The sequence below is a fragment of the Arvicola amphibius genome, chromosome 5 (genome assembly GCF_903992535.2).
Source record: "Arvicola amphibius chromosome 5, mArvAmp1.2, whole genome shotgun sequence".
NCBI classification, from domain to species: domain Eukaryota; kingdom Metazoa; phylum Chordata; class Mammalia; order Rodentia; family Cricetidae; genus Arvicola; species Arvicola amphibius.
The window spans coordinates 32,080,466-32,096,343 of NC_052051.1; the positions used below are offsets into that span (position 1 = coordinate 32,080,466).

Genomic DNA, 15,878 nt, shown 5'->3' on the forward strand with positions numbered 1-15,878 from the left:
GGTGGGAGGAGCGGATCAATTCCCAAAAATTGTCCTCTGACCTCCACATATGCACTGTGGCATGCTCCCACATTCACACACACACACACACACATCACACTCACACACACACACACACACACACACACACACATATATACACTAATAATAAAAAGGGAATAGGTCGACAGGCAGAGACAGAGAAGGAATTCATTTCAATGGGTGAATAGAAATACACAGGAGGGTAAAAAGAATCATAATGCTTATTCAACAACCAGCAAATAACTGCAGGAACCTGGTTTACAATTGGCTGCGGAAAGCTTTTACCATGAACTCCATAGGTAATGATACACTATAAAACAGGAACATTTAACAATGCCTAGTGTGAGTTTAAATGTAAATGATCACCAACTGCCCAGGGGAACATCAGCATTCATGGATTTCAAGAAATTGCAATTTCCATGCAAAGACTAAGATGTGGATCATCCTGGGGTTTATTCTAGTCCCATTAATATGTCAACGGAAGAGTAAGGCAGTATACACCCAGTACTCCCCACAAAAGAGAGCTATAAGTCACCTTTTGAGAAACAACCCCACTGAGTGGCTATTGAATAATACCCATGTAGAGTTCATTGCTTTCAAGGTAATTCCACTAACACATGGCTCAGTGCCACTCGGTGGAGTGGCCAGTCATCAGTCATTGATGTATTAGGTTGTTGTCTCTACTGGATTTTCCCTAATGCACTGCAGTTGTGGCAAGAAGGCGCCATACTCAGGCAGATTTTCATCACTGCATGTGTGGGATGGGGTTAGGAGACTCAGGGGAGCACTGACGAAGGAGAACAGCTTCATGTGTGACCTAAATAATCCAGCCCAGCCATCTTGTTCCCCCACTGCTGCACAAACACAGGTCACAGAGTATTTTTAGACACGATGCAGCAGGGAGGGAGAGAAGGGTGGCCTGGAGGAGACAAACACCTGAACCAGATAGAAACGGCACTGTCAGATTCCCTGTGGTCCAGCTGCTCTCAAATGTCTGTGTGCTTGTGGAGAACATGATTGGAAACAAAAACCTACTGTCTCCTTCACCCTACATCCACACATGCCAGAGCTCTGGTTCAGATAGTGTGGGTAGGTTCAAAATGCTGCATTTAGCAAGTATCCTGGGTACCTGTATGGTTTGAGTGCTCAATGAAGGCTGTCACTGCCCACAGTGACTCTGATGGAGACACAGCAGCCCCAGTCCATGAGCGTTTTCCAGGCCACTGGAAAATATGACAGAAGTCCTTGAAACTCCTCCCCCGCCCCTCTCTCTCTCTCTCTCTCTCTCTTTCTCTCTCTCTCTCTCTCTCTCTCTCTCTCTCTCTCTCTCTCTCTCTCTCACACACACACACACACACACACACACACACACACACACACACACATGAGCCTAAGCTCAGAACAGTTTGTGACCCTCGAAAAACCCACTTTAGCCAATAGTCTCTTAAAGACTGGCTAGATTTAAAATAGCAAATGCCTTTTCAATCATTAAAATGACCCCAAAATGTATTAATTATTTTGGGAAAAAATTATGTAGTTCAGTGTTTTACATATTAAGCACATCTTTAAAGCAAGTATAGCAAACATTACATTCTGACGCCTTCCAGCTCATTCTTGTCCCCATGCTGAAGTGCTTCAACACGGTGTTCTACGAAACACCAATGAATGGCCGAACAGCTCTTACAATCAACCAGGACTCCTGACAGATCACTTAAAAGTTAAGAAATCATAACTAAAGTCTTGGGTCTCTGTGATGGAATTATTGCCATGTTGAAAACATGAGCCCAAGGGAAAGCAGAAGTAACCAATCCTTAGAAACAAAAAAAAAAGATGCTGTACTCTTGGACAGATCAAGTCAGCAGGTGAGGGTTCATTGTTCATCTATCACAAGTGAGACCAGAGGATAAAATAACTAAAACTCTGCCCAGAGACCACATGCAGGAACAAATGAAGAGCTTCAACTTTAAAGTACTAAGCCATTAGTGCCCTGAGAGATTCGTTTAAAGCAAAATAGGTGCTTTGTCTTAGTGCGATCAGAAATGGCATATGTGTCAGAGACAGAGGAGAGTAAAGCATACTTTCAAAATTGCTATCCAAATTCCAATCACAAGAAACAAACACTTCAATTTCTTCAATTTTGTTAACATGGGCTATAGATTCAAAATGGTAATAGGAAAGTCAATTGATCCAACTGTCAATCAATGGGCTCTCAAGCAGAGAGGCAGTCAGTCACAAGAGTCCTGGAAAAACTTTTTCTTAAGACTACAGTGGAGTAACTCAGGACAATTGTCCACATGGGGTTAAAGATCGAAACAAGGGCAGCGGGTGGTGATGGAGGAATGACCGACTAACCTGCCAGGGAGCACCAGAAGGGTCCTGATGAGTGACCCACCCAGGAGCACCAGAGGAGGCCTGAGCAACCTAATGGCCTGGGAGCCATGAGCAACCCACACAGGAGCAGTGAACAACTCAAATCATAGCCCTGCCTCCACCTCAAGGAGTGACCATATGAGTCTTGGGTCCCCGTGAACCTTGGGGAGAGATCACTAGAGGTTCTGCCTTGCCTACACCTGAAAGAGCTTTAAAGGGAGCTATAGCCCCCAACTACACCAATTGGAAGAAGAGGGACCACCTGAAGCACAAGCTCCATCTATACCGATTGGAAGATGAGCTGGATAGACAAAAAAGTAAGAATATACTCAGCAACATAAAGAGCAATAAGGCACCACCAGAAACTAGTGGCTAAACAACAGCAAGATCTGAACACCTCAACACAGATGAAGCAGAAGAAAAGACCTTAAAAATGACTTTCGGAAAATGATTGAGACCCTTAAAAAGAAAATGAAAAATGCCCTTAAAGAAATGGAGGAAAAGACAAACTAAAAATTGGAAGAAATCAGCAATCCCCTTAAAGAAAACCAAGAAAAAACAAACAGGCAAAAGAAATGATTCAAGACTTGAAAACTTAAAAAACTTAAAAAGAGACAATAAAGAAAACACAAAATAAGGGAGTTCTGGAAATGGAAATTTTGGGTAAACGATCAGGAGCCACAAATGCAAGCACAAACAACAGAATAGAAGAGATGGAAGAGAGAACTCAGGTGTTGAAGACAGAATAGAAGAAATAAATTCATCAGTCAAAGAACATGTTAAATCCAACAAAAGCTTAATAAAAACTATCCAGGAAATATGGGACACTATGAAAAGATCAAACCTAAGAATAAAAGGGATAGAAGAAGAAGTCTAACTCAAAGGCACAGAAAATATATCAACAAAATCATACAAGAAAACTTTCCTAACCTAAAGAAGGACATGCCTATGAAAATACAAGAAGCTTACAGAACACCAGATAGGCTGGACCAAAAAAAAAAAAAATCCCCTCGGCACATAATAATCAAAACACTAAACACAGAGAATAAAGAAAGAATATTAAAAGCTACAAAGATAAAAGGCCAAATACCATAGAAAGACAGATCTATTAGAATTACACCCAACTTCTCAGTGGAAACAATGAAAGACCGAAGGTCCTGGACAAGCATTATGTAGACACTAAGAGACCGCAGATGCTAGCCCAGACTACTACACCCAGCAAAACTTTCAATCACCATTGATGGAGAAAACAAGATATCCCATGACAAAACCAGATTTAAACAATACCTATCCACAAATCTAGTCCTACAGAAAGTACTTGTAGGAAAACTCCAACCCAAGGAAGTCAACTACATACACAAAAACACAGGCAATAGATGATCTCACAGTAGCAAATCCCAAAGAAGGGAAACACACACACAATACCAACAAAAACAAAAACAAAAATAACAGGAACTAGCAATCACTGGTCATTAATATCTCTTAATATAAATTGACTCAATTTGATTCCACTAAAATCAGGGACAAGACAAGGCTGTCTACTCTCTCCCTGTATATTCAATATAGTACTCCAAGTCTTAGCTAGAGCAATGAGACAACAAAAGGAGATCAAGGGGATACAAATTGGAAAGGAAGAAGTCAAACTTTCACAATTTATTGATGATATGATAGTATACATAAGTAACTCAAGAAATTCTACCAGGGAACTCCTACAACTGATAAACACCTTCAGCAATGTGGCAGATTACAAGATTAAGTAAAAAAAAAAATCAGTAGCCCTCCTATATATAGATGATAAACGGGCTGAAAAAAATCAGAGAAACATCAGCCTTCACAACAACCACAAACAAAATAAAATATCTTGGTGTAACTCTAACCAAACAAATAAAAGACCTGTATGAAGAAATTTTAAGTCTTTAAAAAAAACCAAATTGAAGAAGATATCAAAAAATAGAAAGCTCTTCCATGCTCACGAATAGGTAGGATTAACATAGTAAAAATGCCAATCCTACCAAAAGCAATCTACAGCTTCAATGCAAAACCCAGCAAAATCCCAGCATAATTCGTCACAGATCTTGAAAAAAAAATTCTAAATTTAATATGGAGAAACTAAAAACCCAGAATAACCAAAACAATTCTATACAATAAAAGAATATCTGGAGGCATCACCATCCCTGACTTCAAGCTCTATTATAGAACTACAGTAATAAAAACAGCTTGGTATTGGCATTAAAAAAAGACAGGTAGACCAATGGAATCGAATTGAAGATCCTGATATTAGTTCCCATACCTATGAACACCTGATTTTTTACAAAGAAGCTAAAAACATAAAAAGGAAAAAAAGAAAGCTTCTTCAACAAATGGTGCTGGTATAAATGGAAGTCGACATGTAAAAGAATACAAATAGATCCATATCTATCACCATGCACAAGATTCAAGTCCAAATGGATCGAAGATCTCAACATAAATCCATCCACACTGAACCTCATAGAAGAGAAAGTGGGAAGCACCTTTGAACATATTGGCACAGGAAACCACTTCCTAAATATAACCACCAGTAGCACAGACACTGAGAGCAACAATAAATAAATGGGACCTCCTGAAACTGAGAAGCTTCTGTAAAGCAAAGGACATGGTCAACAAGACAAAATGACTGGCTATAGAATGGGAAAAGATCTTCACCAACCCCACATCTGACAGAGGACTGATCTCCAAAATAAACCAAAAACTCAAGAAACTAGACATCAAACTACCAAATAATCCAATTTAAAAATGGGGTACAGGAGGATTACTATATCTTTTTTTGGGAGTTCACCTTCTTATTATCTTCTCAAGGATCCCAAATTTATAGGCTCGATGTCCTTTAATTATGGCTAGAAACCGATTATGAGTGAGTATTGGAAGTAGACATGATCGCCAGGCAAAATTGCGAACTTGAGGGTTGGGCAAGACTGGGCCAAGGGAAGATGGGGAGAGAAAAGTGTGAAGGGGAGAACGGGGGGAGCTCGGAGGAATGGGGTGCTTGGGATATAGGAAGGGTGGATATGGGAGCAGGGAAGCATATATCTTAATTTAAGGAGCTACCTGAGGGTTGTCAAGAGACTTGACCCTAGAGGGGTTCCCAGGTTTCCAGGGAGACGCCCCCAGTTAGTTCCTTGGGCAGCTGAGGAGAGGGAGCCTGAAAAGGCCAGTTCCTATAGCCATACCGATGAATTTCTTGCATATCACCATAGAATCTCCACCTGACGATAGATGAAGAAAATGACAGAGCCCCACATTGGAGCACCGGACTGAGCTCCCAAGGTCCTGATGAGGAGCAGAAGGAGAGAGAACATGAGAAAGAAAGTCAGGACCGTGAGGGAACCTCCAGCTGGCGACAGATGGGGAAGGTGACTGAACCCCACATTGGAGCACTGGACTGAGCTCCCAAGGTCCTGATGAGGAGCAGAAGGAGCGAGAACATGAGGGAGAAAGTCAGGAACGAGAGGGGTGCGTTCACTCATGGAGACGGTGGGACAGAACTAATGGGAGATCACCAACTCCAGTTGGAATGGGACTGATGGATCATGCGACCAAACCCGTCTCTCTGAATGTGGCCAACAGCGGGGGCTGACTGAGAAGCAAAGGACAATGGCTCTGGGCTCTGATTCTTCTGCATGGACGGGCTCTGTGGGAGCCTTCTCAGCTTGGTCGATCACCTTCCTGGACCTGGGGGGAGTTGGGAGGACCTTGGTCTTAGCATAGAGTGGGGAACCCTGATGGCTCCTTGGCCTTGAGAGGGAGGGAGGGGAGGTATGGGTGGAGGGGAGGGGAGGGAAGGGGGAGAAGGAGGGGAGGGAAGGGGGAGGAGGAGGGGAGGGAGGGGGGAGGAGGAGGGAAGGAGATGGAAATTTTTAAATATAAAAAAAAATAAACCATGAGAAAAAAAAAGAAAACCAAAAAAAAATAAATAAATAAAATAAAAAAATAAACAAATAAATAAAAATGGGGTACAGATATAAACAGAGAATCATCAACAGAAAAATCTCAAATAGCTGAAAGGCACTTAAAGAAATGTTCAACATCCTTAGTCATCAGGGAAATGCAAATCAAAACAAGTCTGAGATACCATCTTATACTAATCAGAATGGCTAAGATCAGAAACACTGATGACAGCTTATGCTGGAGAGGATGTGGAGTAAGTGAAACACTTCTCCATTGCTAGTGGGAGTACAAACTTGTACAGCCACTATGGAAATCAGTATGGTGATTTCTCAAAAAATTAGGAATCAATCTACCTCAAGACCCAGAAATATCATTTGGGGACATAAACCCAAAGGATGCTTAATCATACTATAAGAACATTTGCTCAACTATGTTCATAACAGCATTATTCATCATAGCCAGAACAGGGAAACAAGCTAAATGCCCCTAGACTGAAGAATGGATAAAGAAAACATAGTACATTTACACAATGGAGTATTATTCAGCAATAAAAAAAATGACACCTTTAAATTTGCAGGAATGGACGGAAACTAGAAAAACCCATTGTGAGTAAGGTAACCCAGACCCAGAAAGGCAAATACAATACATACTCACTCATAAGTGGATATCAGACATAAAGCAAAAGGTAACCAGTCTACAGTCCACAACCCCAGAGAAGCTAAAATCCTCTTCCAGAAACAGAGGGAAACAGATGCAGAGATCCAAAGCTAATCACTGGGCCAAGCTCCAGGTGAAGAGAGGGATGAGCAATAATATGAACAAAGGTATCAAGACCATGATGGGGAAACCCACAGAATCAGCTGATCCGAGCTAGTGGAAGATCACTGACTCTGGACTGACAACTGGGGAATCTGCATAGGACCAAAGTTGTCCCCCAAATACAAGTGGTGTGGCTGGGCAGTACAGGAGCCACTGGCAGTGGGAGCAGGATCTAACTCTAATGTATGAACTGACTGTGTGGAGCCATTCTCTATGGAGAGATATGTCTTGCTCAGACTAGGCATGGGTAACAGTGGGGGCCTTAGAACAGCATCAAGGAGGTGGTGGGACAAAGTTGTCTTCCAGGGGAGGCCTTAACCTCTCTGAGGAGCAGGTGGGAGTGGGGTAGGGAGAAATAAAGAGAAGGGAGGGGGAACTGGGATTGGTATTAATAAATAAATAGATAGACTGACAAACAAATAAATAAATAAATGCAATTTTTTTGAAAAAAAGGTCAAAACAAAAGGGACGCCTGGCAAGTCCCCCCAGGAGGGGAGTCTGCTTGGAGACATGCAGTGGGCTCAGCCTTTCCAACTGTGAGATAGTCATTCGTGGGTAGGCACTCTGCTGGACACTGACAAGGCGTGGTGGACACCTGACTGTACTGGCAGTGGGCAGAGCTGAGGATGGTCAGGAGCCCACCCACCTACTATCTGACCTACTCCCCACAGGGCTATTATGATTTCGTAACTCACAGAAAAGCAGATGTGCAGACCAAAAGAACTAAAAGCCAGGCAGGCTTCCTCGTGTGGAGAGAGGTCTAGACAGTCGCTAGCCTCGCCCTGATAGGAGGCCTTCAACAGAGCAGGCTAGATCCAGAAACCAGTGCCGCCAGAATGCTGGCCATGACAAACACTGCACGACAGCAACAACACAAACTGTGTAGCGGAGGAGCGACTCCCAGATCCCCACATCAATGCTTTCAAAATACTGAAGCATAAATAAGGCAAACTTTGCCAGTATTTCTTCAACAAACTAAGGTGTCAGGACAGACTGCTGCACTGTGGGTAAACAGCAAGATCTGAGTTCCACGTCAGCACCCAGACCTGCAAGCATCCTCCCAGGGCAAGTTCAAGTACCAGAGCGGAACTCGCCAGAGCCAAGGGATCCTAATCTAGAGGCCACGCATTAAAAAAAAAAAGAAAGAAAGAAAAGAAAAAAAAAGAGCAGGAAGGAGAGCATAAGCATTTCTTCCTGAAAAGACAAACTGGCCCCCAGGCAACTCTTCTGGAGAGCACTCCTCACTGGATAGGACCCTCAACTGTAGCTCCATAAAAGGGCAGGCTGTCTGGACACCTGCTCCAGGTGTCCAGCTGTCTGGACACCTGCTCCAGGCAGTCTGGCAGAAGCCATATTGCCCTAGTCTGTCTGCATCACCTGAACCCCATAGCACTGACTAAAGGCTGCTCCTGTCACCAGAAGGATAAACAACGAGCCAAACGGACTTCTTTTCTAAGAAGTTCACCCCTCTTCTATCCTACAGATTCCCTTCAGATCCTCCTGATGCCTGCCACAAATGTGTCAGTTTCTACACTGAAGGTCCAGGCACAGGGATAGACACTGGCTGAGAATCATACAGAGGAAGTTATAGGCAAAGCAACAGCAGTACTCAAAGAAGTATAGAATTAAAACCTCCATAAAGTTCAAGGCACCATTCTGCACTAGTCAACTCCTCCAATAATCTGTCAATAATCACATGAATTAATGCAAAGACACGTTAGTTTCATTTTTCTAGCTTTTTCCGGTGTTTCTACTTAGTCAAGTTTGCAATCAGAGTAAATAAATGAGAACATAAATAATTAATGGTCATATTATGAAGTGGGAGGGCTCTGAACCCCAGAGCAGACCCCTTCCATTACCCAATGCCTGCCTCACTAGGAAAAATGTCCATCTGCTCTCACCCCTTCCATGAGGGTCAGGAATATAGTCCCCATTCAGGAACGGTCACTTAAATTTAAAACAGCTAGGGTGTTCATCTCCTACCACCTAGGCATCTGCGACCATGCACTGTGTAAGATCAGGATAATCCAGAATCCTGTTTTCCCACAGTGGGCATTAAGGAAGCAGCATCCACTCAGTTTGCACAGCCTGAGACCTTTGCAAATGTCATACAAAGGAAATATGGATGCTCTTCTTCCAGCCTCTTCCCACCACCACACTATATCATGGGACCCATACTGCAGCCTACAAGATAGACAGGCATGTTATTGATATGACTGTAGGAATGGTACAGACGCTACAGTGGCCAATCCCAGAAACAAGCAGAGTTCTGGCTAACGCAAGAAAAGTGCTGCTACCTTTACCAGCTCAGTCTCCGCCCATTCATTACCCATTAATAAAGCCCTGGAATTCCTGAAAACAAGAAGCTACCTTCACTTCAAGTGCAAGTCTGAAAACAACTGGGAATCCCTTCTCTCTTCATCGTGAATGTCAGCTGAGGCCTCCTGCTCCCTGGAGGCTGGCCCCGCTCAGCAGCAGTGGCAATGGCAGTAGCTGACTTAGAACTCAAGACAATCCACAGGGAGGAGCTCCTGAGGCCCCCATCACTCATTAAAGGAAAATGGGCAGGTAATGATTGCTGGGAAAAGGAGTGTCATTTCTGGGTGTGGTAAGTTGTTCATGCTCCAGTAGACATGCCTCATTCATGCCTATGCAAGCAACCATAATGAAATTCAATGTATCACACACACACACGCACACATGCATGCATGCACACAAACACAGGTGAGAAGCTTGTTGGGAAGAAGGGTTTCATCAGGGCTGGGAAGGGGATAAGAGAAGGTAATGGGGCAAAAATGACCAAAACTAATTGCATGAAATTGTCAATAAATTTTTAAAGAACCCTTTATATCTGAACTATGTATTCAATGCAGTACATATTTCTATGATTAAAAAAAGACCTCAGGACATTCACAGACAGCACAGCCCACAGCCTGAACACTCATTGACACATCCCTGACACACTTCCTGCAGCACTGCAGCAAACAAGATACAGTGCACACAACTTAGGAGTGAAGAAGGGATAAGCAGAGAAGCAAGAAGATATTGAGAGATGGCAAGAAGGCAGTGCGACAGTGCCTGTGAAGGGCACCAAGAACTCCTCCTCTGAGAAACCAACCTGGTTGTCCTCTTCTTAGACTGGAGAGGGAACAAGAGTGAGTGCAGCACCGGGAAGGCCAGCAAGACAGTGCAGGGCAGACAGGACTGCCATAGAAGCTACAGAGACTCTCCAGCCTTGGTGACAAACAAACCTGGGTTAACTAAGTACATGCTTTATGAAGGCCATAAAAGGTTGGAAATAAGAGCCTAAGCTGTGTGGCTATGACATTCCCTGTGGGGTCCTATGCTAACTGCACCTCTTTCATGCTCTCTGACCTTCCTGGTTTATGTTACTCTAAATCCATGTCTGAGAGCAAGGATCAGGGGTCAGGCAGCATGACTGCCCCTTCCTCACAGTACCCAGCACACCATCATATGCCTAAAAGCATGCACGCACACAGGCACTCGCAAGCTTGCACACACGCGCGCACACACACACACACACACACACACACACACACCTTGTTCATCTGCACAGATGGCTCACGGAGTCTATATTTCTTAAAAATTGGCCAAAAAAATAATTTTTCGGTAACAAAGAAACGTGCCAAACAAATGGTTTTTCCATAATGCAATTGTAGAAATTTGGAATAGAGCAATAAAACACTTAGAATTAAAAGCTTGCTTGACAGAAACACATGTTTTTCTATCAGTAAAACAAATTTGGCTGTGCTCTTTCTGTCCACACAGAAGCAAGCCAAGACACTGTCTGCGGGGAGAGTAAGCCCCTCTAGCTGAAAGGGGGAAGCAAGGGGAGGCCACAGGCATAGGAAAGCACCAGGGTCACATTGGCCCTTCTGTGCCCGCTGGCGCCACCTGCTGGAGAGCCAGAGGATGGAAACCTGCATGAGTTTCTAGGGTCAGGAAAAGCTACAGATGTGAAATTAGACAATACATGAATTTAAACAGAAAGGACCTTAAGGACTCAGGAAGTCTTCTTTAACCTAATAAATCAACATAATTTCTTTAGATGGTTGAAGAACACCATTTGAAGCTCTACAGGGTTCTTTGTGTTTTTTTATGGTACATACTACAGGTGTACAACATGCCCTTTCAAAAACTTTTTGGAATGAATAAAAAAGCTTCATAACCAAAATTTTCCTGAAATACAGCTGGTGCAGAATAATACATCAAAACTACACACAAGCAATCACATAAAACCAAAGGAACCGCCAGAAGCAGGAGGAAAACCCAGACACATTGCCATCCTGCAAAAGGTGGTTTCCAGGACCAAGGAGATCACAGAGACAGGAATGACTGGGATGAAGGACAAGGAATGGGGCATGAAAGCTGTCGTGAAGCAGGCCACCAAGCAGACAGTGGGGACCGTGAACCCTCTGAGGGCAGAGTAGGAAGAAGACGTTGATGAACTCACTCTGGGTATCTAAGCACAGTTGAAAGCTGATGGAAGACCAAGGAGGCCTAGCACGCATGAGACACGGGGATCAATTCCCAGTGCCAGAGGAGGGAAACCCAATAAGAAGAAGATGGTGGGTAAGCATGCAAGGCTGCCAAGAGTGTGGAAAGGGAGGCGTCTAGTCCAAGCCAGACTGGCAGCACAGGATGTGACCTCTACTGTTACAAAGGGTCTAAGTTCAAGGAGCCCCTACTCTGTCAGCAGCCTGAAATTCTTTTCTTTTTCAAGCATATTGTCATTTCCCAGAGATATCCAAAGTTTAGGACTCCTAACTAAGGAACCTCTGATTCTAAGAGAGCTACACAGGAAGGGAAAGGCTGCTACTGGAGGAGCAGGTGGTACAAAGGGAAGCCCCCTAAGACGCTCTGAACAGGGTCCTTATTACCATTTCACTTTGGCTCTGGCCCAAAAGGAGAGGCTGGCCTCGGCCCAGAAGGGAAGCTTTGCTGCTATGCTAGAAGGCAGTAGGGGAAGAACAGCAGGATGGATACTATATGCTGACTCCTTCCCTGCAAAGAAGAAAGAACTGTCTGCCACAACCAGAAGAAATACAGATAAGGGAAGGGTAAGGATTTCACAAAGAATGGAAAAATCTAGTAGACTCCACATTAACCAGTGCAAGGTTAACATCACCGCGGTGAGACACCACCTTGACCAGGTGGCAAGGTTAACATCACCGCGGTGAGACACCACCTTGACCAGGTGGCAAAGTTAACAACACTGAGATGAGATGCCACCTTGACCAGGTGGCAAGGTCAGCATCACCATGGTAAGACAAAACAGTGCCATACACATCCTCGGTCGGCACTAAGAAGAGAACAAGATCACTTTTGAACAAGCTGAGACTCCTGTAACACCACAATGCCTTGCTGTAACCACAGAAACAAAATAGAGAAACAGTTTATAAAACATACAGCACATATGGAAAGTGTCAAGGTCGTGAAACACAAGGAACTGTCACAGATTAGACAAAGGAGAAAGACACCTGCAATTAGACGGCATGTGGAATACTGCACAGCTAAGCAGACACTAGTGGAACTGTGCAGTGCCGCCTCCCTGGAAGATCTACCAAGATGATGTGGAAGAGGAGGCCTTGGCAGCAACAGCTGGGCATGGTAGCTCAGGCCTGTAATCCTGGCATCTAGAAGACATGGGGAAAGAGAGCTACCATGAGCCCAAGACCAGCCTGGACTACAACGTGCATCAAAGAAGGAAGGGAGAGACGGAGGGGAAGCTGGTGAGTTCAAATCAGGCTTGCATGTAGTTAACAGTATCTTATCAATGTTAACTTCAGTACGTCGATCACTAAAAGTAAAGACTACACCAGGGCTCTGGTTGGCTTTCGTGTAAGTCTCCAATTATCTCAAAGCTTGCATTTCCATGTGGATTCTTTTTGTTTGTTATTTTTAAAATGTTATCAGTAGGGGCTTGAGAGATGGCTCAGCAGTTAAGAGTACTAGCTGCTCTTCCAGAGGCTGCAACTTCAATTCCCAGCAACCATATGGCAACCATCTATGCCTCTAATGCCTCTTCTGGCTTATAGGTGTACATACACATTCAGACAGACAGACAGACCGACAGAGAGACAAACAGACAGACAGACAGAATGTTACCGGTAATGGCAGCACCCTCAGGTCCATTTTTGAAGCTTGATGCTATTGCACACATGGTCCTACTTCTCAGCCAATATACAGTGTTAACACTGGCTTTCTACAGAAGAAGACCATTGCTCTATACCAGTTACTCAGCCCCAAGTTTCCATCACGGCTCCCCCAGATGAATCATTAGTCCACTTTACAGCATCCTAGCAAGGGAAGGATGCTAGGAAGGACAAGCAGGAACACACCTCAACCCATCGCCTGTCGTGACTCATGTCCCTATCAAGTGGATACATTAATTAAAGCTTTTGTAAATGCTAAGCACAAAGGGACAATGTAAGTTTGCAAGGACGATCACACACCTCCTTTCTCTATTTTAATTACATTTTTCCTGAACACTTATAGAGTTGGCAGTAAATCCAGGTCAGATGTTGCTTTAGAAAAATGAAGATTTAAAGAGAATCTTGGGTGGCTCATCTACCCACACCTTGGAAAAGACCCAATCCAGGTAACCACTCTGAGTATGCTGGCCAAGGCTGCTGCTCTGCTGCCACCAAGTGGCAATTGCGTGCCATGACGCCTAGTCCAAGAACAGCCCAAAAGTTAAAACCAGACCCTTCTAAGAACACTTTCTCTGCACAGTCAAGCCTGCCACACGTTCAGGAGTGACTGTGACATGCGTTCTTGAGAAAGAGAAATTAAATACGAGGCTGCAGCCATGAGGTGTTTCCTTCGCTTCAAGATGAGGACTACTACAGAGGCCAAGGCTCAGCCACGGCCCATTTCACCCACGAGACATTGGCAGTCTCCAGACTTCAGACTCACCTGCTTTGGGTCAGAGTTAGCAGCTCCAGGAGCAGGAGACTCCAGTTCTATAGTCACTGGCCCATCGTTCTGAATGTGCACCTGCATGTAGGCACCAAACTTGCCATCTGAAAGAACAATCCAAAAAAACTTAAGAGTTGGAGACCCCAGGTTTATCTGCCCAAAGACTACATGTTCAACAATGTAATAAAAAAAAAAAAAACCTGGGCAATGGGCCTATCAGCCAAGACAGGACAAAATGGTCAGCTTCGTGAAGGGGGGGGGGGGGGGGGGCAGGTAAACAGCATTGATATTACAGCCTGCCCAAATGAACTGGCAAGAAAGACCTGGTAACACCAAGAAGGACACAGCATGAATAAGATGCCATGTCCGTGCTGGGAAGGCAAACTGGCATAGCCAGAGGGAGGCCATTTTAGCCCCAAATCTGCTAGCATCTCTTCATATCCATCCCCAATGTCTCACCCAAGCAGAATCTTTCTCCAGGAGCCATGGCTTCCACCACCACATCACAGGTTTCCCCCTCTGGTTCCTCCCACCCAGTTTACTCCCTCCTTAGTCTCACATCAACACTGGCTTTCTTCAGTGCACAGACTGGAACCCTGAGACAGCATTTAAGAGCACCTGAGAAGCCTGCCATCTTTATAGGCAAGATAAGGTGGTTCCTGATGGGGACCCAAATGTGCCCAAAGAGTAGTGACTTCTATGACCTCCAGGGATTAAGGTGGCCACTCAGATCAACCGAGCCTTTCTTCTATCTGTGTCACACTAGCTAAAAAGACATCAGCTGGGAAGGAAATCATGTGTTTAATTGCATGCTAAAATTATGGCTACAATTAGTAGCAAATTTCACCATCTACACTCCTCAGGGAAGCTGCAGGCAGACTCAGGAGGAAGGAAATGATTTCCAACCTTGAATTTCTGTTGCCAGGATAGACGGTGCATGCTTCACCATGGTTCTCATTCCAAGTGGATAGAAATAATTTTTCTTTTCCTGTTTTTCTTCAGCTGGGAACAGAACTATTATCTGAATTTCCATTTGTACACTCAATAAATCCAAAGACAGGTTTTAAGAGGTCTTAAAATTGTAACATTTTTTTCCAGTCCAGATCAAAGGGTGAAGTCCCTAAGAAAAATTATACTAGCCAGGGAAAATAAATACACTTTTAAAAATAAAAGACAAGAACATATCTACAGAATTACATCTGGTTTCATGCGGTGATATAATCGAGTTGTTCTTAAATATAAGCCTCAGGACTCCACCCAGAGCTGCAGGACAAGCACATGTCCAACATGTCTATGCCACATGTTTCAGGCACGAAACCAGCTGGGGCCCAGCATCTACAAACTGGTCTCCAACAGCAGCTGCTTAAGGCCCCTCCCAAGCAGGCTGGAAGTCGAGCACCTGTGAGGCTGGTACTCATGCTCTCTAGATAATGCCCAACTGATTCACTCCACATACCAACAAAACCCACACTGCCAATCTGTGACCCAACAGGACAGTCATCGTGAATGCAGTGAGTGCAAGAAACCTTAGTCACTAGTGCTGATGTACCTGTCACTGGCCATCACAGCATCTGGTCAGCCTGGGGACCAGCCTGATCAATTTACCGAGGGCGGAGGTTATTGGAGAAAAACAGAGTAAACAAGAGGCGTGTGCTGCTGCTTCCTGCCTGGTTCAAGGAAAGCTCTACTGTCCAGAGCATGGCCATGACCCACGGGAACTTGGCCCGCTCTCAAGACTCAGGGGACACAGTACTAGACAAGAGCCTTGGGCTAACCTGAATTGAGCCCATATTACAGGCAGT

At 44.3% G+C, this 15,878-nt stretch overlaps 1 protein-coding gene across 1 annotated transcript in view; it reads right to left on the bottom strand.

Moving 5' to 3' along the window:
• Nucleotides 1-687: 687 nt before the first annotated feature.
• Dtd1 (D-aminoacyl-tRNA deacylase 1) overlaps nucleotides 688-15,878 on the bottom strand; it is a 54,005-nt gene continuing 38,814 nt past the window's right edge. Inside the window, exons 4-6 of the mRNA XM_042055132.1 lie at nucleotides 14,074-14,180; nucleotides 1,151-1,244; nucleotides 688-875 (exon numbers count right to left, since the gene is read on the bottom strand). Of these exons, the coding sequence (XP_041911066.1) occupies nucleotides 688-875; nucleotides 1,151-1,244; nucleotides 14,074-14,180 (389 nt within the window). The remainder of the gene's footprint in view (nucleotides 876-1,150; nucleotides 1,245-14,073; nucleotides 14,181-15,878) is intronic.